Raw genomic sequence first — 26720 nt, forward strand, 5'->3', positions numbered from 1 at the left:
TTCTTTTCTTCTCTCTGTCTCTTTCCCTCTCTCGTGGTTGGTGAATTTTAGAACTGAGACAGAGCTATCCAAAGCACTTGCTCCCAAGTGTCAAACACAGAGAGTATTTACCCCTGGATAAACTTTGTGTCATGATCTTTTAAGTTAAGAATCTTTGTGTCAAGAATTGCTGTTATATAATACATGCTGTCGTCTGGAGTGAGGCACAGTTGTGCATATTTATCTGGTTTACTTTGCAGTGCGTCATTTCAAGTGGCAGAAAACATAGTGCGGGAAATTGTGTACTTATTTTTGTGACTTATGCAACTCCCAAGTAGAATATGTTCTTGACACCAGATGGTAAAGCAGAATAAGTTGCAAGTTTCGTTTTCCAGATGCAGTGATGTTTCTTGCCTACTTGAAGTCAGTTCAGTCGGCTTTGCAAACTTCCGTCCAAAGTTTTGTTTTGACTTATTGCCGTGCAGCTTTCAAGACTATTTGCAGAACTCGCAACTGAAGTAAGAAATAGAGGATCCTAGGTTGGGGCTGAATTAAAGATTACACTACATATGTTGTAGTGCAGAGCCGGGGTACCTCCTGCCATGCAACTATCTAATGTAATTAATTAGAATGCTGCCATGGAGAAAGCTGTGGGCCTCATTAAAATTTCCCCACATGTTTAGAACAGGATGGCATTTCCTTTTTCATATGATAGGGAAGCTATATTTGAGGGTTTAAAAAAAAAGTAATTGGAACAGAATAATTGTATGCAGAAAAGAGGAAAGGATGTCTGTGTCCCTGTCTCCATGCTATCCCTTTCTGGTTCTGGGGTTTTAAGTATTGGGACTATAAAGGTAAAGGGACCCCTGACCATTAGGTCCAGTCGCGGACGACTCTGGGGTTGCGGTGCTCATCTCGCTTTATTTGCTGAGGGAGCCAGCGTACAGCTTCCGGTTCAGGTGGCCAGCATGACTAAGCCGCCTCTGGAGAACCAGAGCAGTGCACAGAAACGCCGTTTACCTTCCCGCCGGAGCGGTACCTCTTTATCTACTTGCACTTTGACGTGCTTTCAAACTGCTAGGTTGGCAGGAGCAGGGACCGAGCAACGGGAGCTCACTCCGTCACGGGGATTCGAACCGGCAACCTTCTGATCGGTAAGCCCTAGGCTCAGTGGTTTAGACCACAGCGCCACCGGCAGTAAATAAACAAAAGAGCTATGTGCACCCATAATATTATTCAACAAAAGACTTCCGGCTCTGTGAAAAAGAATGTACTTATTAGTATATAAGAGAAACAATTTGAACAAAAAAAAAAAAATGCTGTGTTACAGGTGTGAGCTGCTTTCAGCTCAACTTTGTTTGAAAAGCAGCATATTGTATATGAAATCAACTCAAAAAAGAACTGTCATGTCCTCAAGAGTTCTGCATTAATTTAGAGATTGTGCAGTACCGTATATGTTTGCTCAAAGGTAAATCTTACTTGTGGGTAAGCGCTGCTGTATTCATGGGCTTATCTTATTCAATGCATAGGAATGGAAAACAATTTGACAGTGTGGAGGTAGCATTAGTTAAGTAACTTGGAGACCTTTGTGTAGCAAGTGACTAACCAGTCTTCTTATTCATCTTCTTTCAAAAAATTCCCCATAGCTCAAAATATGATAGTACAGTATATAGTCTTATCCTTTGCTTCTGCGGAGTGTAAGGCAGAGCTATAAAAATGTTACCATTACTTTCGTCGGTGAGGCATTGAAAGTCATATGAGACAGCATATACAGTATGTATGTCTGGGAGGAAGGCAGATTTTGTACCTGAAAATGTCTTGCTATTATTAGATGTTCAGTTACCAGGGGGTATGTAAGACAACTGAAGTTCTGTTTTTAACAGAGACATTATTCATGCTACTTGTAACAGTAACCACCTCCAAATGAAACACAGACAAAAGTCTGGAGAAATCAATGTCAGCGGAGTACAGCCATTCTCCTGATACCTTCTGCCTCTCATGTAGAGCTCTCGGGTTATTGAGACTGGAGATTACTTCTAATTCTGGATCTCTTGAAGTCTTCAAAACTCAATAAAATGATGCATCTCTCAGTGGCTTTCTATTGGAGAGATTCTGTCTGCGGGAGCTGCAGCTATAGATTGAAGTCAGTTCTTTTAACATTAGTCCTTTGTTACAAAAAGTGAGGCTGAAGCAGAATTATCAATGCTGGGTGATACCCAACTAATACATACTTAGAGCAGACACATGGTTTTCAGTGGGTCTACTCTACACTGAGTATGACAGATCTCCACTGTTGGAGGCAGTATGTTTCTGAATACCAGTTGTTGGAAACCGTAGGAGGGGATAGGGCTGTTGTGTACATCTCCTTGCGAGATTCCCAAAGACACTGTGGCCACTGTAAGAACAGGATGCTGGGCCACATGGACTGGCCTGATCCAGCAGGCTTTTCTTAAATTACCAACTGTGTATTTTCACAGTTAGTGCTGTGGTGAGAGACTGTAGTCGGAATAACAAGTAACTCTTCTATAGTTAGTGTATTTTACATACTTTTGCTAACAGCTGTTCATATCTGGAGTAGCTTTGAACCTCCTTCACCATAAAGTAGTTTGTTTATAACTTCTAGAGCAGTGAGTTTTTTCTAGTCACTACCCCTGAATATTTCCCTGTAATTAACTTGGTTGAAATGTGAGGTTTAGATTAGAGTAACCTGTTAGATCTACACAACAAGTGAATATCCACCTAACCCAATATAAAGATCTACATTGGGATCTGCTGCCTGTGATGGTCACTTCACCTTGCCTCATGGGTGGGCCATCCCGGTCTGACGGTATGGGAATGATGTGTGATGTAAAGCAACAGGTTCTTCTTAACTCCTAACTTTGGGTTCTGAGAATAAAGAGAAGGTTTGCTAGGCATACAAGAATGTAATAGTTTGCATATACTAATTTTATATATATGTTGATGTAATATAAGTTGGATTGTGAACAACAATCCAATTCACAATAATGTGAATAACAACTGATAATTTCTCTAGGAAGAGGAAATTGTGCAGATTTCCTGGTGTGTGTGTGTAATCCCCAAGAGGCTTTGAGCAATGTGCATACAGTGGTGCCTCGCAAGACGAAAAGAATCCGTTCTGTGATTCTCTTCGTCTAGCGGTTTTTTTGTCTTGCGAAGCAAGCCCATTGATGGATTAGCAGATTAGCACTATTAGCACTATTAGCGGCTTATCTGCTGATCGGATCAGCTGATAAGCAGCATAGCGGCTTAGAAAAAGGGGGGGGAAGGGAAAAAAACCAGCAGGAGCTCGCAAGACATTGTCGTCTTGTGAAGCAAGCCCATAGGAAATTCGTTTTGCGAAGCACCTCCAAAACGGAAAACTCTTTCGTCTAGCGAGTTTTCCGTCTTGCGAGGCATTCATCTTGCGGGGCACCACTGTATCTCAACTTTATTTTGTATAAGCATCGGGCAGTATGCACATCTTCCGGTTAATGGGTCAGTAGGTCTTGAGAACTGTGCATATGTCACAATTGTTTTGTACATTCTCTGAGTGAAACACTTGGAGTACTTCAAAATAATCTGTTCATAATTTTCATCCATCTCTTATGCAATGAAGATAATCTCTATGTAACCTCGGAGAATATGCAGAAAGCAGCATTATATGAAGGAATTTTGTATTGACTGCTTTACATATTTTCTCTGCAAGTTATGTTGAGGAATAGTAATAAATAACCAGGAGCACCCAGCAGGGAGCTAAGGGCCAAGTTACATGGGGGGGGGGTGCGCACGCTTAAGCTGGCAAGTTTCGTTGGAAAAGTAGGCATGTGAAGCACTAAACTGGAATGTGCTCCTGATCCAAATCAGGGCCCCGCACTGTTCCCACCAAAACTGCTTCCCTGGCTGCTACTTTCCCCCAAAGTGCAGATGGTACAAGCAGCACCTTTAGGAGCAAATAGCAGACATGAGGATCTTGTGGTTGTTGTTGGAGGAGGAAATGGGCCTGGGGTCCCAATCCAGATTTCAAGCATGTTCTAGATGGGGGGCCCATAGTTGTTTTCCCTTTACAATTAAGATAGCACACGTTTTAAAAAGTGTGAATAACATAATGTGTAGTTTGGCCCTAAGATGCTGTTGAAATTGAGATAGCAGCAAAGTATCAGTAAATTGAACTAGTTTTCAGAAAATAGACCCGTCATTTTCTTCTAATGTTGTTTTTGTTGTTGTTTTCTGCTTCTTGAAAAATAATGTCCTCTTCTCATGCTTCAGTTGACATATCTGTGATTTTGAACAGATTTGGAAAAATCACCAATATTTTGACAGGGTTCCTTGGCAATGAAATGTTCCTAAAACTCATTTGTCATAACTAGCCAAAGCAATGGATTGGATGGATACATTGTTGTGACACAGCCAATTTCTTCTCATTTTCACAATCTTTGGTGATTTTAGGTGGTGGCAACTCTCCTTCTAGTAGCAGCAGCTCTTTGTGGAATTTGTGCTATCTCTGCATGAAGAAGTTTCATTCTCTGCCCTTGGGACACTTTACCAAAGTGCTCTCTCCATATTAAAGCAGCTGCACATGGACCACAGCTCTGGATCAGCCAACAGGGACTGCAATCTATCGTTTGCCTGCTCAACGAGAGGGTGACTTAGAACTTTTCAGCTTATCTGAAGTGTGAATAAACTTTTTTTTTTAAGAAGTAAAGAACCATTAGTCATTAGTTGGGTCATATTTTCCTGCAAGGAGGACAAACAGGAAGATTGAGTCTTAAACTAGAACCCTTCTCTGATCAACCAAACCCTCTGAATGATGAGCTTTCTCAATATCTCAAGTAAAGAGCATATCATACTCTTAGGAATTCTTTTCTTTCAAACCTATTGCTTAGTCCAACTGGCCTTGTCCTTGGACACATGCCACTTTAGTGCCTATTGCTATCTAGGAATCTCAAGTCATGTGCTGATTCATCTTTGGACTTGGCCTCTGATCCTGCCTGACCCTTTCATCCTTGGTGTCATGGCCCTAATCCTTCTCCTGTTTGATATGCACTTGGATTACGTCTACCTTCCTTCCTGCAAGGACTGATTCCTCTGGCTTTTCACCCCTTCACCTACATTTATAAATGAATGCTCACCCAGCTATTGGAAATGCCTTAGTAACATTAATAACAGATTGCATCATAGGGTATTAAAGGAACTTGGAGATGTGATCTCAGATTATCTGCCATAGTTTTCTTTTTTCCTTTCTTTTTTTGGAAAATGAGTGAAGTGCCACAAGATTCAAGGCAGACAAATGTCCCCAACTTTTAAAAGGGAATGGGGAAGAGGATCCAGGCAACTACCCACTGGTCAGCTTGACATCCATACTTGGAAAGGTTCCAGGACAGATAATTAAGCAGCAAATCTGTGAGGGTTTGGGGGGGGCAGAACACTTAGAATCATAGAATCATAGAATCATAGAGTTGGAAGAGACCACAAGGGCCATCGAGTCCAACCCCCTGCCAAGCAGGAAACACCATCAGAGCACTCCTGACATATGGTTGTCAAGCCTCTGCTTAAAGACCTCCAAAGTAGGAGACTCCACCACACTCCTTGGCAGCAAATTCCACTGTCGAACAGCTCTTACTGTCAGGAAGTTCTTCCTAATGTTTAGGTGGAATCTTCTTTCTTGTAGTTTGGATCACAAAGAGCCAGCATAGGCTTCTCAAGAACAACTCGTGGCAGACCAACCTTATCCCTTCGATTTTTATACAATTACTAGCCTTCTAGAATGACATAGATGCAGTATATCTGGATTTTAGCGAGACATTTGGCATGTTTTCCCCATTATCTTCTTATCAGCAAGCTGATAAAATGTGGACTTAATGATAGTACTGTTACATAGATTTGTGGATGGTTGATTAACCATACCATACTTATCAAACTGGAGAGAAGTGATGTGGAGTGTCATGAGATTCTGCCTTGGGTACTCTTTAACATATTTATTAATGACTAGAATGCCATGTCCTTAGAGGGCATAAAAAGTCCCAAGATTTGTCAGGAATTGATTTAACTTTATTAGTTACACAAATGAAAAAGTGCTTCGAGTGTGTCCTGTATGTGAGGCTGTGAAATTCATAACTCTTTCACTTTGTAATTTGCTCCTTGTCGATCTTCTTTTTCTTCAGTGTATACTACCTGTGAGGCATGTTGATGGAAAACAGGAAGTGATTAATGCTCAGGGAGGTGTTTGGTTATTTTATATTTGGTTCGGTTGTATTTTACTTTCATTTATATTTGTCTACATAAAAATCAATAAAAATGAAATAAAGGGAATGAAGGGGGTGCTCATAAAATTTGCAGATCGCACCAAATTATGTGGGGGCTTAGAATACAGAAACTGAAACTCAAGATGGTCTTAACAGAATGGAGAACCTGGCCAGTACTAGAAACAGAGATAATGTAAAGTGTTGCATTTAGGTAGGGAGAATCAAATGCACAGACACAAGATGGGTGACACCTTGCTTGGTAACAGTACCCGCGACAAGGATCATGAGTCAGCAGTGTGGTGTGGTAGCTAAAAAGTATAATGCAATTCTAGATTGCATCAACAGAAGTATAGGGTTGTATGCAACTTAGCACTAAGGTCAACGGAGATTTCTCCTTGTGCAATGGAATGTTCTCCCCCTCTCCCATACACCCTCTAAATCTGTTTTGAAGTCTCCAGAGCAAATTTGGGGAGGAGAGGGGGTTGGGATCCTGTTGCGCTACTGCTAATCCTTGCGCTAGCACAACTATTTTGCAGCTAAGTAAGGTTAGTCACTCAAAAGAGCTATTGTGGCTTATTGAGGTCAATCTGTGACATGTGCATCGTAAAGGAAACATTGTTGCTCCTTTCCATCTACATGCCTTGAACTCTAGGAATTGTTAGACAGCTAATCCAATTGGACTACAGTCCTCGGAGCTCTCAAAGCACAGTTTACTGAGCTACTGATTCTTCCAAGTGAGCTTTTCAATTCAGATCCATAGGTAGGCTATGCCTAATGCTAACCCTCCAGGGCTGATGAGGGCTAGCCATATAAAGGATACTGTTACTGAAATTGGGAATATAAAAGGTAAAGATCCGTAACTTTCTGAGCTAGCTAGTACAGTCCTTCAAAATCAATTTTTTTTAGGGAATAGAAAAACGATAATTTTCCAGAAGCTTCTGAATAAATACTCTGTCCCTTGTCCTTGTTTGACCTCTAGGAACTGAAAATTCATTTCATCATGACAGAGTAGAAAGCTTACGTTTCTCAGTGCCAAATTTGAGCTGCAATTGGTTGAGCAAGAACTACAACTTGAGCAAAGTGAAATTTTATAGGGTGTCAGATGAAAATGCAACAGAGAACTAGTTACAGATAAGTAAGAGAGACTGTGTGACAAACAATGGGAACACGATGTAGACTTTTACTGTATAAACATTCACTGCATTTCCAGATTTTAATAGAAGATTGCCCTTGGGAAAAGAAGAAAAATGTTTTTCTTTTACTATTTTTGCAGAGTCCTCCAGGAATCTGCCCCATCCCTTAGCAAACTGCGGCAGCCTCCAATTTGAATGGTCCACCTGGAAATTATTCCTCATTGAGAAATAATTGTTTGGTCTTTAGTAGTATTCTATAGTCTTTATGGTAGACAAAATGCTTGTTTCCACTTCTGGAAAACTTCAGTAGTTTCCTCACTCCTCTGCTACCTGATTTCCAAATTAGAAATTCTGCATTAATTGTTGTAGGTTCATTGTGTTTGTCCACCACCACAAAAATGTCTTCTCAGTGCAAGGAACATAATTGGGTCATTGGATTATTCTAGGTGCAATTTCCATCCAAATATGATTGGCTATGGCACCAAGCACAGTTTGCAAAACACCATAGTCCAGATATAGGAGACTAGTATACCAATGAAAAGAAAACAGCAGCTAATATTTTAGAGCACTGGTTTCTCATGATCCAGTTCCAGGTCACACATCTGAGTTAGGTAATAACAGAAGCATACAGTAGCTTTTTATGGCATTACATTTTCTTGTTTTTCTCAAAATTGGTTTCCACTTGTTTTCAGAGAGCTAATCTAAGCAGAGGTTTAAGATCAGAGTTTTCCTTCTCCTAGATGGGCTACCTTCCTAGGTTGATGAACTCAATCTGCCCCACCTTGGGGTGTTAGGGAAGGATTAGTGCTTCTGTTGGGGGACACGTCATGTTCCTTCTGGGGTAGCTTATACACCTTTGGTCTTCACCCTGCACTAAGCTTTCACCTGTGGCTCCTAGAAGCTATCAGCATGCAACAGTGGCTGCACCTCTGGAATGCCTTTGACTGGCTGCCTGTACCAGGTGAGGGTTGCCAATACATCTCAAACCATCGGTGAGTTAGGGACTTTCCCTGCATGTAAAAACAGGCTCTGGTGGATTGAGCAGACAAGACCAATAATGAGTCCAGTGGTCAAGAAAGCGGTTTTTGCATGTGCTGTAGAGGGAAGTGACGGGCAGATAGAGCTCCCAGCTTCTCTGGCCATTGGCCATGCTTGCTAAGGCTGATGCAAGCTGTACTTCAACAACATCTGAAGGATTACAGGTTCCCCACACCTGCTATAGAAGCTCTCTGTCAATTGAATCAGTTTGCAAATACACCTCTTAGCTGTTAGTTAACAGGTTCCTATTAATATATTTGCTTTTGTGGGTGCAGCATTCATCAGAAGAGTTCTGCAGAAGGTACTTACTGAATCTGTAACATGATTGCTTCTGCCCTTTGGATTTATTCCTTTTGTGCATTTCCCCAGCCAGGGACTACTTCCCCACTCCTTCCCCCCATGGCAGCAGCAGGAGGAGAAGCCAGCCATTGAAACTCCTCCCACTTTGAACATGGGGGGCACCCCTCTCCCCAATAATATGGGTTGAAGGGCTTGGCCCCTAGGAGATGGCACCTCTGATGGCATATGAGGTCTTCTGCTGTTTTCTTTAGATTCTGTGTTAGAGGAGTTCCATTTTTGTAGGATATGAAAGTCTTTTCCAGGATTGGTTTGGGAATGAAGAAATGGCACTTGATTGCATGTTTCTAATAGAAGGTGCTATTCCAATAATAAAGACTGCCACACCCAGCCATAACCACTGAGAATAGGAAATTTCAAACGTCCTTTTCTCTTGACTCCCTCTGCCAATCAGACAAGGTTTGGGATAACTTCAACTCATTTGTTTAAAAATCACTGGAAAGTTTGAATAGATATTTTCTTTCAGTAGATATCTCACAGAGATGTTCTTTCAGTAAATAAATATCAGAGGTGGGAAGGAAGCATTGGTGATACGCTGATTTGTTAGAATTTATATCTGCAGGAAAGAGAACTCTGAAAGAGACTAAATTTAGATACTTTCCAGGGTGTACAGTGTGAGGTGCAGGGTAGCTGTACCTTCTGCTTATGTGCATTGTAAGTAATAGGATATGACAGACCATATCAGAGAAGAGGTGCTGATTAATGAGCAGCTCAGGAAAGGAGGTCAAGAAGTGATGAAGGGTCACAATCCAATTTATGAAAGGGGGGAAGAGGAGAATCAAAGCATTAGTATGAGGAGTTAAGTAGAAAGGCCATTAATCAGAATTGCCTTTATAAAATACCAAAATGTTTTTGCTGACTTTATTCCCTTTGCAAGCCAACACTGCATATGAAAATAGGAGCATATAAAACATCATCTTCAAGGACCTCAGTGCTATATAAAAGAGAACATCTATTATGAAAAGTAGAAAAATTATTACTGTATTTTTAGCAGTTGCTGGAACCACATATGCATGATTGTATGCCTCGTTGATAAGAGATTCAGAATTTATACAAGAATATCTGCACATGCTTTCACTTCTGTGTAAAGGCAAGAGTTCTTTGGTGTCAGGCGCTTCTTAACTCATTGAAGGTAACTAGAACAGGTTCAATCCCTGGCATCTCCAATTAAAATAATAATATAGCAGACAATGTTAAAGACTTCTGCAGAGCCCCTGCAGAACTACTGCAAGTCAGAGTAGACAATACTGCACTATATGGACAAGGCATAAGTCAGCTTCCTATATTTCTGAGTTTGGGAGCTTTATTTCTTTCTGTAGCATGCTTTGCCTTTCTTTTTAAAATAAACTTTATTAAAGATCTCTTAGTTTACAAAAATACTTGCACTGTCTCTTTTTTCAAGTTGTGTTTTCTACAGATCAGTTACATTTGTTGTGAGACATTAGTGTTGCATGCAGTATTAGCTTGGGAAGAAAAGAGGGGGAAATGGGGGAGGGGTTTATAGGGTAAAGTGGGGGTGACTATGCTTCTATTTTTCTGCTTAGTGTACATGTGGGGTTTTGTCTCAGCGTCACTTGTGTGGGTTCTCTTTCTATTCACTTGTTATATTTCCTTGGTGGTGAGAGAGGTTGGGGGTGACCTAGCATGGAGTAGGTTGTCTTTGGTTGGCTGTAGTGAGATTTATTTATGTGTGTGAGTGCATGAGAGGGTGGGTTTTTAGGTAGGTTAGACATATTGATTCATATGCTGTCAACGGATTCTTGTTGTTGTCTTGTTGGGCTATGTATATGATAAAGGGGAACCATACCGGGATGAAGGCGTCTTCTGTTTGTCCCCATGTCAGTTTCAGTTTATTGGTTAGTCTTTCTAGTAAGGCTGTTTCCCTACGGTGTATTGTTTTTGATATTTGGTTGGAAGCCACCCAGAGTGGCTGGGGAGACCCAGTCAGTTGGGCGGGGTATAAATAAATTATTATTATTATTATTATTATTATTATTATTATAGTAATAATTTGATACCATTGGTCCATGTTTACCCCTGACAGGTCTCTCCGGTGTCTGGCTATGATGTTTCTGGCTGCTGAGAGTAGATGGGTTATGAGCTCTTTATAATGTGAGTGGGCATTATTATTTTGGAAGATGTTCAGTAGGGACAGTTCTGGGGTGACTTCTAATACTTGTTTAGTTATTTTGCTTATTTCTTGTATGACTGATGTCTAGAAGAGTTGGATTTTGAAACATTCCCACCACATGTGGAGGTATGTGGCTGTGGAGGTGCATCTTCTCCAGCATTTTGGTGAGGCTCCTGATGTATCAGTGTTAGTTTCTATGGTGTTAAGTACCATCTGTAAGTGAGTTTCAGGATGAGTTCTGTCATCCTCCTGTTGTTTTTTGATCATGTCTGTGGGATTTTGGAACAGTATTTTGTATATTGTGGATACCATCTCTTTGCCGTGTCCCTTTGTTGTTAGGAGGAGGTTTCCAAAGGTTGTCAAGGGCCTAGTTGTTGCTGTTTTTACTACTGGATTGTTTAAGAAGGCATGTAATTGGTGGTGTGTTAGCCAGGGAATTTGGGTGTCCCCTAGTTTGTCTTGTATTTCTTGTGTTGATGTGGGTTTGTTATTTTTGTAGAAGCCTGCTAGACGATATAAGCCTTTGGGCTTGCCAGGTTTTTATCTGAAAGTTTTGTGCTGCATGATGGAATAGTGGGTGATGAGCCAGGGGGATTAGTGGGGATGGAGTTGGGGACAGTTTGCTGGCTTCTTCCTTCTATGCTTTAAGCATGGTCTGTGTGAACCTGTTTAGTGTTGTGAGGATTTTCCTTTGTTTGGGAGGAAAATGGGTATGCTATGGTGGGGGTATTTTCGAGTATGTCTCTCTCCAGGTGTACCCATTGTTTTGTTTGGTCTTCTAGAATGTATGGGATTATGTTGCACACTTGGTTGGCGATGTAGTGAAGGGGCAAGGTGTAGGTATTTGGGGTTTATGTTTTGTTTTGTTATGTTTTGGGGTCTTGGTTTGTTTTGTGTTAGAAGATGAACGAGTGTAATTTTTTCTGCCATTTGCAGAGTTGGGTTGCAGGAATTCAGATTGGGAGGGTTTAGAATAGGTAGGTTAATTTTGGGAGGGTGATCATTTTGATCATGGCTATTTTGTCTGAAAGGATGGAGTTAGTGTTGTTCCAAGTCCTCAAGTCTTTGTTGATTGTCATCACAAGGGGTTGTAATTGTGGAGATATAGTTTGTTGAGGTTTCTGGTTATTTGTACCCCTAGGTATCTGTACTTGGTGCGGCAGTTTTATCTTAGTGATGTTGGCAAATTCATTTTGGAATGGGGGGGTGAAACACATAGCCTCGGATTTTGCACAATTTACTTGTAGGCCCGATACCATTGCAAATGTGTTGAGTTCTTCGGTTAGGGTGGTTGCTGTGTTTATGGGGTCTGGTGTTGTGACCATCAGGTCGTCTGCAAAGAGCCCTAATTTACAGGTTCTGCCTTTTATTTCCACTCCCTTGATGTCTGTGGTTGCTCCGATTTGGACTGCTAGAGGTTCCAGAGCCAGAATGAATAGAAAGGGAGACAGTGGGCATCCTTGTTTTGTGCCTCTTTGGATTGCTATGGAATTAGAGTCCATACTGTCAGTCGCGTATTTTGCTGAGGCATGGGAGTAGATTTGTTTGAGGGTTTGTAAGAAGATGGGACCAATTTTCATGTTAGTTAGTACTGCTAATAGGTATTTCCATTCAAGGCAATCAAAAGCTTTGAGGATGTCTAGGGACATAATTGTCAGTGGGAGTTTAGTTGCCTTACTATGTTTGATCAGATTCAGTAGTTTCCTAATGGGGTCTGTTACATTGTGACCAGAGACAATACCTTTCTAAAGGGACTTTGTAAATAAGGAAAAGATTGGCATTCACGGTTTCTGTTATACTTTGCCTGCACTATACATCCAAATCTAACTAAGATTCCCACCAACCTCCATAAGCTAATATTCAGTACACAGGGAAGAGCATTAGAACTTGGATATATTTGGATTCTGCACAATCCAATTAGAAACCTGAGAATTACTTTGCTGGATCTCAGTGCAAAGTTCATCTTGGCCAGCAGTCGGTCTCCAACAGTGACCAGCCAACTGTTCCTCAGAAATTTCCAAACAAGGCATCTTAAGAATGCCCATCCTTTTTTGTTTGCTCACATTATGGTATTCAGAAGTATATCCCCACCATGATAAATAGCTATGGATACCATGAATATGTCCAGTTGTTGTAAGGTTATCTAACCAACGCTGGTCACCACTTGTTGTAATATATTCCTTAAGTTAATTGTGCATTGGTTGAAGAATGACTACTTCTTTTTCTATCCCAGAATTATTACCAGTAGTGTTATGACTCACTTGTATCTAGAATAATTTAGTATGATTTACAAACTGTTTACCCTGATTCCAGATCATTTACAAATAACTCACTTATACTTCATTTTGTTTCTTTCCAGTACAGGCACAGCTTTTCTCTGCCCCAATGAATGTCTGCGCTAGGTCTAAAACTTGGAGTGATTTACCTGAAGAGTGATACCATCAAGAAGCCACTGTAAGTTAACTATGCATCCTGCGTAAAAATGTTGAGCAAAAAATGAATTTTGCAGAGAATTACAGGCTACCATATACTTCCCCCCAATTATTGGGGGAATTTGAGTAGGTATTTTTTTAAAAAAGCTGCAGTAGTGTTGCATTTATGGTTTCCAGTTTTTACTCCTCCTTTGGAGGGAGTTTTTCAGATTTCTGTTTGCTGTAGGCAAATTGAGTAAGGTTCTTAAGACTGTTCATAGTTACATTCAGTGTTCAGTCATTGAAAGCAGTCACAAACATGTGCTGATTAAAAAGAAAAGAGTAGGTTAACACACTTAAGGAGGAATTCAAAGTTCAAGATATTATGATTGTTCCATCAGCAAAAACATTTCTGCTTGCCAGATGGAATGATCTCCCCTCCCCTACCTCCAGAGCCAATATGGAAGGCAGGAGTGGGGAAAGCCCCATGGCACTAGCACTCTGCCCTCCTGTGGTTTCCAGCAACTGGTATTCAGAAGCACACCACCTTCAGACATCTGAAGGCAGCCCTGTTTAGGGAAGATTTTAATGTTTGAAGTTTTAATCTGGTTTTTGTGTTCTATTTAATTTTGTGTTCATTTAATTTTAATGTTTGAAGTTTTATTCTGTTTTTTGTGTTCCATTAGAAGCCACCCAGAGAAACCCAGCCAGATGGGCGGGGTATAAATAATAAATTATTATTATTATTATTATTATTATTATTATTATTATTATTATTATTATTATTACTACTACTACTACTACTACTACTGTGGAAGCAGAGTATAGCCATCATGACTAGTAGCCATTGATAGCTGCCTCCTCTATGTCCAGTCCTCTTTTAAAGCCATCCAAGGTGCTTGCCATCACTGCCTTTAATTATGTGCTATGTGAAGAAGTACTTAAATAAAAATTATTATTATTATTATTATTACTTTTTAAAAAAATCTGTTCTGAATCGTCTAACATTCAACTTCATAGGATGTCCACGAGTTCTAGTGTTTTGGACCTCTGTACTCTTGATTTACACTTCATTTCATATGATACTGAAAAGATCTCCTTGCCTTTTCCTCAAATACACTGCTACTTAAACTTTCTTTTATTAAGAACGTTTCCAGTTTGCTTGTTTCTTGTGGACCACTACATTTTTTTCAGCAATGCCACATAGGAGAATGCTTGGGAGGCTTCTGATTTAAAACACCAGTGTAATTGTATGGGATGAAGGGAAGGGGGATTTATATCTGTTCTGAATAATAGCGTCTCCACTTGATTGCTAAAAGCCTCAGAGACGTGGAACATGTACAAGCATAGCAATGCCTACCTACTACCTGGCAACAATTCCCCTTCCCCTTCACCTCCATGCCACATCAGGGTGGAGAAAGCATGGAGTTCTAATTCATCATTTGTCCCTGTTTGACCCAGAAATGGCCTCTGGTATTTTCCTCTATTGTTTTTGCTGTGGTCAAAGTGCATACCAGCAGTGGTTTGCATACTATGAATCGCTGCTTTAATGTACTGACTGAAAGTCCTTTTTGCCTGGCTTCTCTTAATTTTTCTGCCGCCGTCAAAAGAGCTTGATTCCTACAGTAGTTATAAGATGCTAGTCTGAACAACTCTTTGGTCCCTGTTCAGGCTTGATCTTTATACTTGTTTGGTCAGGTTGCCATGGAGAAGTGTCTGGTCTTTGCTGAGTTTGTGGTGTCTCTGAGTTAAGTATTACCTATCTGGAGGGAACTCACAGTCAGAGTTTTCTTTTCTCTCATCTATGAAGGGTTACATTTTGAAATAATTGGGAATGTATGTCAAAATGGAGCTGCAATACTTGGCTTGACTTACCCATTAATTTCTGCTCAGCGGAAGTTCAGAGTCGGACTTTATCTAATCTTCAAAAGTAAATTCAGAATTTACACTATATAGTGTCAAGCTGTTAAGAATGTCCAGGAGTAAACATTCTGATCCATGTTCAGAATCAAGTCTTTGTTTTAGAAGCACATTTTAAAAACACATTCATGTTGTATCAGACAGATGGGATATTTTAGCAGCTGATCAAATAAAATTTGCATGTCTGTTGGAAACCAGAGTCGGATGCTTTAATTTTTGTTAGCACTATATGGTTATATATTTAGAGAAAAGTAACCCAACATCACCCACTAAGGAGGGAAGTCATCAGGGTTGTCTGAATGCTGAACTGAACACAAACACACATACATACACATTTTCTGCCAATATATTATATATCAAATGAAGCAGATTTGCAATATTTGCTGATTTAGCATAATTCATTCCAATTCTGCTAGTCATAGGAAGCAGCAAGGAACTGTTTTGGGTACTAAGGGTTGGCCTCTTGACCTTGTAGATCCTGCTCCCCTCTGGCTTGGGGGATATTACCAAACATTATCAACATGTTACAGCCATAAGGACTAGAACAGTGTTTCTCAACTGGAGAGGCAACCCCCCCCCCCGGGGGGGACATACAAATATTTCAAGAGGGGCGTAAGTGTTTCCAAAAATATGTACAATGTATGTAAAATATTATAATAATAATTAAGTCACAATATTTCAATAACATTGTTAGGGAAGTCAGGCTTGAAGGAGGTATGGGATTTTTATGTTGGCTGAAAGGAGGCATGAGTTTTTAAAAGTTGAGAAACTCTGGGCTATAAAATTATCCTTTTGTTGAGAAAGATTTACAGGATGCTGAATTCTATTTCAAGTACTAAGTTTTGTGCCTTTCCTTGTTTGGAATCACAAAGTGCAACCCTGTCATAATGCTTGAAAATGAGTATAGGGTGATAGTTAAAAAAAAATCTTCAATAAAAACGGAGATAATAAAACATTTAAAAGCATGGAGTTGACAATGCCCCAAAATGTGCTCCTTTCTCTCTCTGAAACATATGCCAACTAAACCACAACTCACTGCAATCCTTGATTAGTTGTAAGAGAATATGGTACATATATAGAAGAAGAATAAAAAAACAGAAGGCATCATTTTTAATTGAAAACTATTGACATTTTATGGGATTTTGTAAGAAGAGCAACAGCAACTGAGGAAAAGCTCAACAGATTGTTTTAACTAGGAATATTTCAAAGTGCTAAATATATACTGTTTGGTTAAATGATGATTAGCAAATTTAAGAACAATTTTTACAAATATTTGAAGTGTGTACCTATAAACGGGTAAAAGGCTACTGAAAGTGGTGTACAAAGAATAATAAGATAATGTTTAAAAAAAAATGCAGAGAAAACTGCCCAATACTGGTATCTGGAATACTCAGATATTCCTAGTTAAATATATACAAAACAAAAGCAATGCACTGGTCCTTGGAGATAGGTAAGCGATGGTCTCCTCTACATCTGTCTACTACAGATGTAGAGCAGCTAAAATGTTGTGCTTGTCACTTCCTAAAACCATAGGAAACATGGAGGGTGGGGGGAGAGGGAGAAGAGTCCATTGAGCAAATAGAAATCCTTGCATTGATGGGACGTTCACATAACACTACTCTGTACACAACCCAGTGCATAACACAGGAACACAGAAGTGATTTAATCTAAAAGCCTATCTTAAAGCAGTGTTAGTTCGAAAGCACGTCAAAGTACAAGTAGATAAATAGGTACCGCTCTGGTGAGAAGGTAAACAGTGTTTCCGTGCGCTGCTCTGGTTTCGCCAGAAGCGGCTTAGTCATGCTGGCCACATGACCCGGAAAAACTGTCTACAGACAAATACCAGCTCCCTCGGTCAGTAAAGCGAGATGAGCACCGCAACCCCAGAGTCATCTGCAACTGGACTTAACTGTCAGGGGTCCTTTACCTTTACTTTTTTTAGTCTACCAAGATTGACATTGCAATAAACATGTTAGGACAGGATTCAACTAAGTTATTGTGTGTGTGGAATGAAGTCCACTTGCACAAAGGGATTCCCCTGCTCCCCTTAATCTGACGTGGAGTGTTGGCGAGACCCCCAGATCTCCATGCTGGAGAGCACACAGGAGCAGGAGAGGGGCGAAAGTCCCACTGCATAAGCAGACCTTGTTCCCCATGTGCATATTCCATGTAGTGCTACCTTGAATGCCACCCTTAGTCTTCAAGGTAACACAAGCTTTTTGTTTTGTTTTGTTTTGTTTTGTTTTGTTTTGTTTTGTTTTGCTTGTTATACTTGCATCCTACCTTCTAGCTAGAAATACGTTTTAGACTCAAAGTAACAGGATTTGAGTGAGTGAGTGACTTGTATAGTAATTTATTCTTTTTTTTAAAAAAAGCCTCAAAGTGATTTACAATGTTCATAATGCAATACAATATGATAAAAACATTAAAACAATGCACAATACTAGTGCAGTAATCTTTTTAAACACACACACCAAAGCCTTGGTGACTTCAGTTTGCAGGTAATCTTGGCATGAAAAACCTCAGTGTTTGCTGGGTATTCCTCTTGGCTGTGTGGATGCTAGGTTTTCTTTTGATGTAGTCAAGCAACATGCTTATTTACTCCATCTGTTTACCCAGTCCCTTCTCTTTTCTTTACCATGGCTTTTAAAGGAAAGGAGAAGAAGGGAATATTTATTTGCTCTGCCAATTTGCTTTACTTGAGCTTTCATTTTCCGGCTGAGCAGAAGCTTCATTGGGCTGTATAATTTTAACACTTAGGGCAAAGATTCATTTTTTACTTTTTTTAAAGGGAGCTTAGCAGACTAACCTCTGGCAGGGTGACCAGGAGGAAGATTCTAAAGGAAGTTCTCTCTGTTTGTAATGCAGCCTTGCGCTAGCTGGCCCTCTGCTGCCCTCTGAAGGCTTACTGCTGCAATTGGCAGCCACCGAGGTTTCACAAGAACTTTCACATGCTGTGCTCTCTCAAACATACCAGGCTTATATAATTTCTTTATATAACCAGAGACAATGTTCTTGATTAATAGAAAAGTGGCTTTGCTCCCTATTGTGCGATAAGGTGCTTTCCTGAATATTTCTTCATTTCTGAATCCTTTACAGTACAAAATTGTTTTTCTCACACTTTTGTGAGAGAAAACTTTTTATGGGGGGAAAGGGGAAGCAGAAAATAGAATCGTTTTCTAAGATAAATGGCTTTGTTTTTAATGAATCTGTGCTTTTTCCGATTATAATTTTTTTCTCCTTGCACTCCAGATTTTGTTATGAAGGTTTTCATTCCAGATTCCCTCATATTTGAATTTTATGTAACTTCACTAATAAATATCTCATGATATTTGTGCATATGTGTGTTAGCTATTTACTTCTTCACACAGCGCTTAGTTAAACTATGGAACTTGCTCCCACGGGAGGCTGTGATGGCTTTAAAAGAGGAGTAGACAAATTCGTGGAGGACAAGGCTATCAACAGCCACTAGCCACAATGGCTATGTTTTGCCGTCACTGTCAGAGGCATAATGCTGTGAATACCAGTTGTTGGGAATCACAGGTGGACAGAATGCTGTTGTGCAGTTTGCAGGATTCCTACCGGCATCTGGTCAGCCACTGTGAGAACAGGATGCTGGACTCGATGGGCCATTGGCCTGATCCAGCAAGCTTGTTCTTTGTTCTTATATGCAGACAATTCAAATACAGTGGTACCTCGGGTTACAGACGCTTCAGGTTACAGACTCCGCTAACCCAGAAATAGTACCTCGGGTTAAGAACTTTGCTTCAGGATGAGAACAGAAATTGTGCAGCAGCGGCGGGAGGCCCCATTAGCTAAAGTGGTACCTCAGGTTAAGAACATTTTCAGGTTAAGAACAGACCTCCAGAACGAATTAAGTTCTTAACCGGAGATACCACTGTATCTGCTACCTGCCTTTCATCATCTCTCCACAATTACCAGCATGTGTTTCTCGCCCCTTAACATTTCTGGTCAAATTATTTTGTGTTAACTGTTGAAGAAAAACAGTTCAACCTGTTAAATCAAAAGAAAAAAAATGAGCTGGACCCATGTTTTTATATATTCTGTTTTCCATCATTTATTGTTGTTTGTTATTTTCTCTGCCCTTGGAAAATTGTGGGGGTTTTTGTCATTTTGTTAAAACTGAACATTATTGTTGAGTTCATTTTCTTGTTTTTATCATTCCAACTCAAGTCTGTATCTTTTCTGCTTTTAATCTCTTCTACAACCTGATCCTGTGCAGGAAGCACAAAGTACTAGTTTTCACAGAAACGTTTGTCTTTGAAACCTACCCTTCCATCATATGGCATTGTATTTCTGATTTTTACTTCAGTGTTCCCATCCTCAAAAGATGCCTTATCCTTAGTCCTCTTAAAACTTTCTGGATCTTTCCAAGCAAACATAAAAGAATTTGCTTTTATATCTGCTAAAGCAGTATCAACATTTATCCAGAGCATTTTATCTTCATCCGCGTTTTACAGATATAGGGATAGGGATAAACTTACAGCAGGGTATTTTTAAAGAAAGATGGTGTGGCGGTTTTCCTGATATTTTGGGACATATGAACCCCAGTGCTAAAAGGTAAGATAGGGCACAACTCTGAACAGAACAGATTTTAAAACAAAATGTGCTAACATGGCATGCTTAACAACTTCAAAATGGCACAGGAAGTGGGGAAGGCTTTCGTCACACATTTATTTGAATACTTGCCTGGGTGCCATAGGTGACAAGGATTTCCACCGAGAGTTCGTGGAATTTCTGAGTGCGTGCATTGGTGGAAAAGGGGTGGATTGCTGTCTCTTCTCTGCCTGCTTGCTGGTTTCCATGCTCAAGATTGAGAAAGGCAAACCTGACTGAGTAGGGATAAATTGCTCCATCCCTTTTCCACAAACCCATTGTATATCTGAGCAGCTGCTGAGGGGAAAAAGGTCCATGGGAAACTAAGCATGCTGATAGATAATGGATGGAGGGATTCATTCCTTCTCCACCAGGCTACTTGGCAGGGAGCAACATTTGGCCCTCCTGCTGGTGTCAGATTCCATCAATCCAAGCCAGTATGGCTAGTGTAGACTCCCCCTTACCTTTTAAGTACTCAGTCTTGCTCTGATCTTAAAGGAGAAGACTCATAAAGGTTTTTAAAGGTTTCTCCTGCTTCCCTTTTCAGTTCCTGATCTCTGCAACAAAGTGCTTTAAATCAGTCTTGTCACTTCCATTAGAAGCATGGGGACTCTCTTAAAGTGACCCTAGCTAGATGACCCAGTTCTGTTGGGGGTGGAGCAGCAGGTGTGGCTGGGGCTTCATATGAAAAATCAATAACTATTCAACAGTGAAAACAGCTGGTGCTTTATTTCTTAAGGAAGCACACAAACTGGTAAGATGTACCCGTGCCCAAGAAATGAAACACTGAGTAGTCACCTGCTAAGTTCCACAGATTTATTCAGAAAGTTTTTTTTTGTACAGGACAACACAAAGGGGTTTTTTGTTTGCATCTTCAGTCTTGAAAAGTAACTATTAATTATTATTAATTTTTACTACCCTAAGAATATATTGATAATAAACGTATGTCCCGTTTAGCTAATAAGTTCAAAGAATCTATATTCCCTAAATGATTATGACAGCCATTTTTCAACCTAAATATTGTCTTCATGAAAACTGTTACTGACTAAAATAAGTGTGACCACAGCTGCCTATTTCTCTAAATTAAAGTGGATGCCACACCAATTTCAAATCAGTAGGCACCAACTTCTTTCAGTCCCTAATGTTCACTTTTAAGCAAGCCACATTCACCAATATGTTATTAAAATTCACTCAATTCCGCTTGCTCCAATGACCTAGTGGCGGTAATCAAAAATGTACTAGAGTTAAAGTAATAAATAAATAAACTGATGGTCACCTTTCCCCTGCTCACAGATTCACCTCAAAAGTGTGCTGCGTAACAATCTCAACTAAGGGAGCCGTGGTTTCTTGAAACAAGCCAGGATAAAACCATAGTTTCATATCCAGGCAGTTCAGAAACCACAGTTTAAACAAGCTGAAGTGAGTTCAGACATAAGAGGAAGCTGTGGTGTGTTTAGAAATGGGAGCTTAAAATTCAAATCTCCTCTTTGTGGTCACACAAGGAGAGGGGAGAGAGAAGTGTGCAAACTTGAGGTTCATGTAGGCTTGTTCGCATAGCAGGGAAGCCATGTTTTCCCATTAGGTCTGAACCAACCCATAGTGTCCAGCTGGCTTTGTTTCCTACTGCAGAACAAAGAGAATATGAACTGTTCTTCAGAGGTGCAATCAGTTAATAATAGTAATAGCAGTAATTGCTTTGGACTAATTAGATTGATTCTAGTAATAGAATATGCATAATATTTTTCCCTCCAAGCTGTTATTGGAGGGTGGATAGTCGTTGTAAGAACCACTCTGTTGCACCAATTGTTAATGAAGTACAATTCTAGCAGTGGTATTTACTCTGATGTTAAAAAATATAATAATGAGAGAATGGTACAGTATCACATTTCCATTAATGTAAATGTGGAGTTTATAGGAAATAAATTATCCATTTTTCCTTAAAGAATTATCAGTGCAATGAACAACCCACTGAATTAATTGGCAAAGCTCCTATTGACTATAAATTTCATATTTATTAGTAAGAATGTTCTTTATCTTGACTGTTTTTAAAATATAGTCATATATGTTGAAAGGAGTGTTGTTTTAATTGATTGCATTGGAAATACATCAGTGCAGACCACTAAAATACAAGGTTACATTGTGCTGTACTGGAATAACCTTCTTCATCCCAGTTCTCAAGTGTAGCATCATACTATGTGGATTGCCATGGAAACTACTTGGGCTCTCTATGTCTGCTTCCTTACATAAACATGGCAAATAGTGTGCAATAAGAAGTAATTTTAGCACCTGGACAGAGGATTGGCTTCAAACCCCTACTTCATGTACCACTGTGTAGTATGAACTAGCATTTTTTGTTCCACCAATGTGCAATGGCTTTGCAGTTTGCAATATCATATGCAAAAGTAGATAGAGCTTCTGTGCTTTTCAAAATTGTGTGAAGTGGAACCTTTGGCAGGCACCACTTATGTAGGAGTGAGAGAAACTGCACCTGCTAATATTCTTCCTTTTATGCAACTATTAAAGGTGCAAGAATCTTTCATCCTTTACACCACTGTGCCTTTATACTCTGGGTCCATTTATACTCTGGGTCTATTTTCTCCTGGATTAGCTGCTGTTGACTATTTCACCTTTTATGGCCCATTTGATTCTCAGTGTGGCCAGTTCCTGAGTGGAAGCAAGTGGGTTTTTTCTTAACAGCTTCAAGAAAGGCAGGGACTAGCAAGTTCTCTGAGCAGGTTTCAGAGTGTCCCATGAGCAGACCTGAGAGTGAAACATAAAGCAGATATGCCATTTTACTGGTTTATCTTGGTATCAAGCACCTTCTGCTTCAGCATAATTTATTTTTTAAAATATAAAGAATTATGCTACACTTTAGAAATCACTTGCAGGGAAATAATTTTATCCAAAATTCAAAGAGAATGGAAGGTAATCTAAATCTGAATTCCAACCAAGAAGCTCAGTGATGGCCTTATCTGCATCTTTGGCAAAGTTTTTGCTATTTGAGAAATGATAGGATGCATGTGTGACAGTGCAATGAGCTCTAACTGTATTGGGGAACCTGTTGCCCTCCCAATGTTATTTGACTCCAACTCTCTTCACCCCCCAGGGCCATATTTCTTCCAACACCGCTCTACGGTAGTAAAAATAACTAAACTACATGTTTGTGGTGTGGTACCTCGGGTTAAGTACTTAATTCCGGAGGTCCATACTTAACCTGAAACTGTTCTTAACCTGAAGCACCACTTTAGCTAATGGGGCCTCCTGCTGCTGCCACGCCGCCGGAGCACAATTTCTGTTCTCATCCTGAAGCAAAGTTCTTAACCTGAAGCACTATTTCTGGCTTAGCGGAGTCTGTAACCTGAAGCATATGTAGCCTGAAGCATATGTAACCCGAGGTACTACTGTATTGCAACATGTGGTTTTTGCTCCTATACATCTTCATCTAGGTGTGATCAGTTTAATGAAGATTTCTGGCATACATAAAATCATGCTCACTATTTTGAGACATTTTGGTTGGTAATAATAACTATTATGGCTAGTGCCATGCTGTGATTAATAATAATAATAATAATAATAATAATAATAATAATAGGATTTTATTTCTTTAGCCACCGGCTTTCAGTAGTATCTGAATAACCTAAACTAGTGGAGCAGGTTTGTTCTGTGAACTCCTCAAAAATACTATTGCATGTTTTTGAATGGCATGTTTTTAATATGATACATTGATCATTGTATCTGAGTAAATACGAGAACTGGCACCTTTCCAAATAAGAAGTATTCAGAAGAGGATTCCTCCCTTTAAGTTAGCCACAAAAAAGAGCTTTCTCTTAACAATTCTAAAAATGCAGTTTCCTGCATATGCAACAAGTTCCTTCAAAGGTCTCTTTGTTTGTTTTCAGGAAGAAAACCAAGACAGCTGAAAAACAGAAAGAGCCTGAGGAGAATGAGATTACGCAGACGGGTGCATACAGCGCCAAGTCAGGCCTTCCCTGCCTGAACTTTGAAACTGTCCCATCTTTGAGCCCAGCTCTCATCCATTCATCACATTCAGCAAGAAACCTGCACGCACACACAGGGTCACCTGATTGTGAGTACAATACTGCAGTTAGTTATGGGGTATCGGTGTATATACTGAAACATGTTCTCCCGGGTTTCCTAGCATCAACCCATACTGTCAAAACAAAGACCTCTTCACTCAGATTATTGGATTTTTCAGGACATATGAATTATTCATACAGACAGACTCTGATTTGTAGGAAGTAACTTTTAATGAATCCATTTTCATTCATATCCAGACCATATTATTCATTTGTTTAGCTTATACGGAAGACTCAGGAGCAAGTGCTGAATATTATTGTTTTTATTACACTTAATTTATTAATTGCCTTCTAAACCACTGTTTCTAAGGTGATTTACACATAAAATAATAAATCTAAAAACACCAGTGCAACAAATACATTAAAAAAAACAAGATGAAAACTCTAAGAAGTGGATACTCATTGTAAAATGGTATATAATAAAAACATACAAAACACTGTTTAGCAAAGATAGGCTGAAGCCTTTTATTATTATTATTTGAGTCATATTACTTCTCACTGGCTGTTCCATAGTTGTGGAACTTCCCTTACTTTACAAACATGTAGAAAACTCAAAAACTTTCTGATTTTGCAGATCATGAAGGAGACAGTCTCTAAACACTGTTGACTTTCATACATTAAGGACTTTGTAGATCCAGATCACACACTGGGCCTTAGAAGAGTATAAAGATCCAGTGCAGATAGCAGACCTCAGTGCCGCCAGTAGCCTAACCCAGTCAGGAATTGCCTCACAACACTTTGCACAGTCCCTACTTTATGGAATCATCATGGCAGGAAAGAACAAAGACATTTCATAATGGCCCTACATATCTACATTATCTATCTATCTGTGGTGGTAGTGATGGTACATCCCATTTTTTTCCTAAGCAATTCAAAACAGCTAGCAGCATTCTTATAATCAGTGCTGCTGCTGCTGCTGCTGCTGCTGCTGCTGCTGCTGCTGCTACAGTATAGCATACTGAATACATTAACAGTTTATTTTAGAAACAGATTATTTCATAAAGTTACAGTCCAGTGCACATCTGCTTGGGAGTAAATCCCACTGTGCAATGTGAGACTTACTTCCAAACCTCATCTGAGCTAAAGATGTCACTCCAATCCTTTGTCCAAAACTGGATTTCCTATTCATACACTTAAGATTCACCCCACACTTTCGAACAATGGAAAACCGTCATTTTGCTACCCACAAAAAATAACATTTTCTTATTCACTGTGTAGGATACCTATACAGTGGTACCTTGGTTTTCAAACGTAATCCATTCCGGAAGACCGAGTTCTGAAATGTTCGAAAACCCAATAGCCGACAGCTAGGCCTCAGGATCTTGCACTCAGCAGAAGCCGCGTGGCATGTTCAACTTCTGAGGTGTGTTCAAAACCTGAAGCATTTACTTACGGGTTTATGGCGTTCGAAAACCGAAATATTCATCAACAGACACATTCGAAAACCGAGGTGCCACTGTACTACATAAGACCAGACATCAGTCTAAACTCCATACTAGCCCCTGAAATCACCCTTCTCCTTTAAGCAAGGTCAAATACCCATCCATCCAAGACATCTGAAGGCAGTCCTGTTTAGGGAAGTTTTTAATGTTTGAAGCTATATTTTGTTTTTAATGTTCTGTTAAAAGCCACCCAGAGTGGCTGGGGAAACCCAGCCAGATGGACAGGGTAGAAATAATATCTTCTTCTTCTTCTTCTTCTTCTTCTTCTTCTTCTTCTTCTTCTTCTTCTTCTTCTTCTTGACGACCCCAAAATTCACCCCTTCATTTGGCACAAGCAGCATGCCAATCAGATCCCCATCCAAAGGTAAACATTATGCTCATCAGGCACCCATCTGAATCCCAAACTCCAGCTCTTTCCCCATCGGCAAATGATTGTCTGGGTATAAAAATTATATTTTTCTTTTGTTGAGACCAGATGCTCTTCTGAATCACATCCCCTGATGCATCTTAGCCTTATAGGAGAAGAATGTCATTAAAATTAAGGTTTGCTGTTTCTCGCTTACAAGACACAGGTCATTGTCCTGCTGATTTGAGAGCAATAATTGCCCTTTCCTCCTCCACTGTAACCTGTGTATGCTAGATAATATTGATAGATACACGTGGAAGACTGTGTAGGTGGAAAGGACTACAGATTTCAAATGGAAGAATCCTCTGTACTGTATGCAATCCACAATGTGGTCCAAATGTGGTCACTCTAGGGCGGGGTGGCCAACCATTCAGATTCCTCTCCTGATGAGAATTGCAGTCTAGCAGCATCTGCAGGACACCACTCTGGCTCCCCCCCTTCTCTAAGGATTCCACTCAAAGCATCTCTGGCTGGTTATCAGTGCTGTGATGTGCAAATGAAATGCTCAAGGAACTTTGCGGTACGGTGCGGTGAAGGATTCTACATCAAATACAGTTCTAAAACATATTCAAGAACATTCCACCACAGCTTCGCAGACAAGCCGCAACTTCTGCACTGCTAGATAATGCAGTTGTATAGTGCACACATCGTTGACATGGATTGAACCTATAAAAAGGAAAAAATAAAACAATTGCAATTTCAGTGGCATTCTTAAGTTAAAAATTAGCGTCACTGGATTTTTCAAAACTGATGGTGCCCACCTGAAACTGCACTGTGACAGAATGATTATTTTGCCATTCAAGTTATCTTAGATTTGAACTAAACAGAATATAGTTCAGCATTCCCCATATTTAGCATTCCCCAAACTAAATATGATGGACCTGTTGCAAGTCTTTAGGTCTGTTGTATGTTTATTTCAAAGACATCAACACAAGCTCTTTACTTTT

The 26720-nt window shown here is 39.9% G+C and overlaps 1 protein-coding gene and 1 long non-coding RNA gene across 16 annotated transcripts in view; one reads left to right on the forward strand and one right to left on the reverse strand.

Moving 5' to 3' along the window:
- ZBTB20 (zinc finger and BTB domain containing 20) overlaps positions 1 to 26720 on the forward strand; it is a 511117-nt gene that overhangs the window by 439441 nt on the left and 44956 nt on the right. For 12 of the 14 annotated variants that reach the window (XM_082221566.1, XM_082221567.1, XM_082221564.1 and 9 more), the window contains 2 exons: positions 13240 to 13334; positions 23728 to 23915. In XM_082221566.1, the coding sequence (XP_082077692.1) occupies positions 13270 to 13334; positions 23728 to 23915 (253 nt within the window). In that variant the 5' untranslated portion in view covers positions 13240 to 13269. The remainder of the gene's footprint in view (positions 1 to 13239; positions 13335 to 23727; positions 23916 to 26720) is intronic. The other 2 variants (XM_082221559.1, XM_082221560.1) reach the window with 1 other exon arrangement.
- LOC309531865 overlaps positions 1 to 26720 on the reverse strand; it is a 134981-nt gene that overhangs the window by 27222 nt on the left and 81039 nt on the right. The window lies entirely within an intron of this gene.

The sequence above is a fragment of the Podarcis vaucheri genome (genome assembly GCF_965113315.1).
Source record: "Podarcis vaucheri genome assembly, chromosome: 4".
NCBI classification, from domain to species: Eukaryota; Metazoa; Chordata; class Lepidosauria; order Squamata; family Lacertidae; genus Podarcis; species Podarcis vaucheri.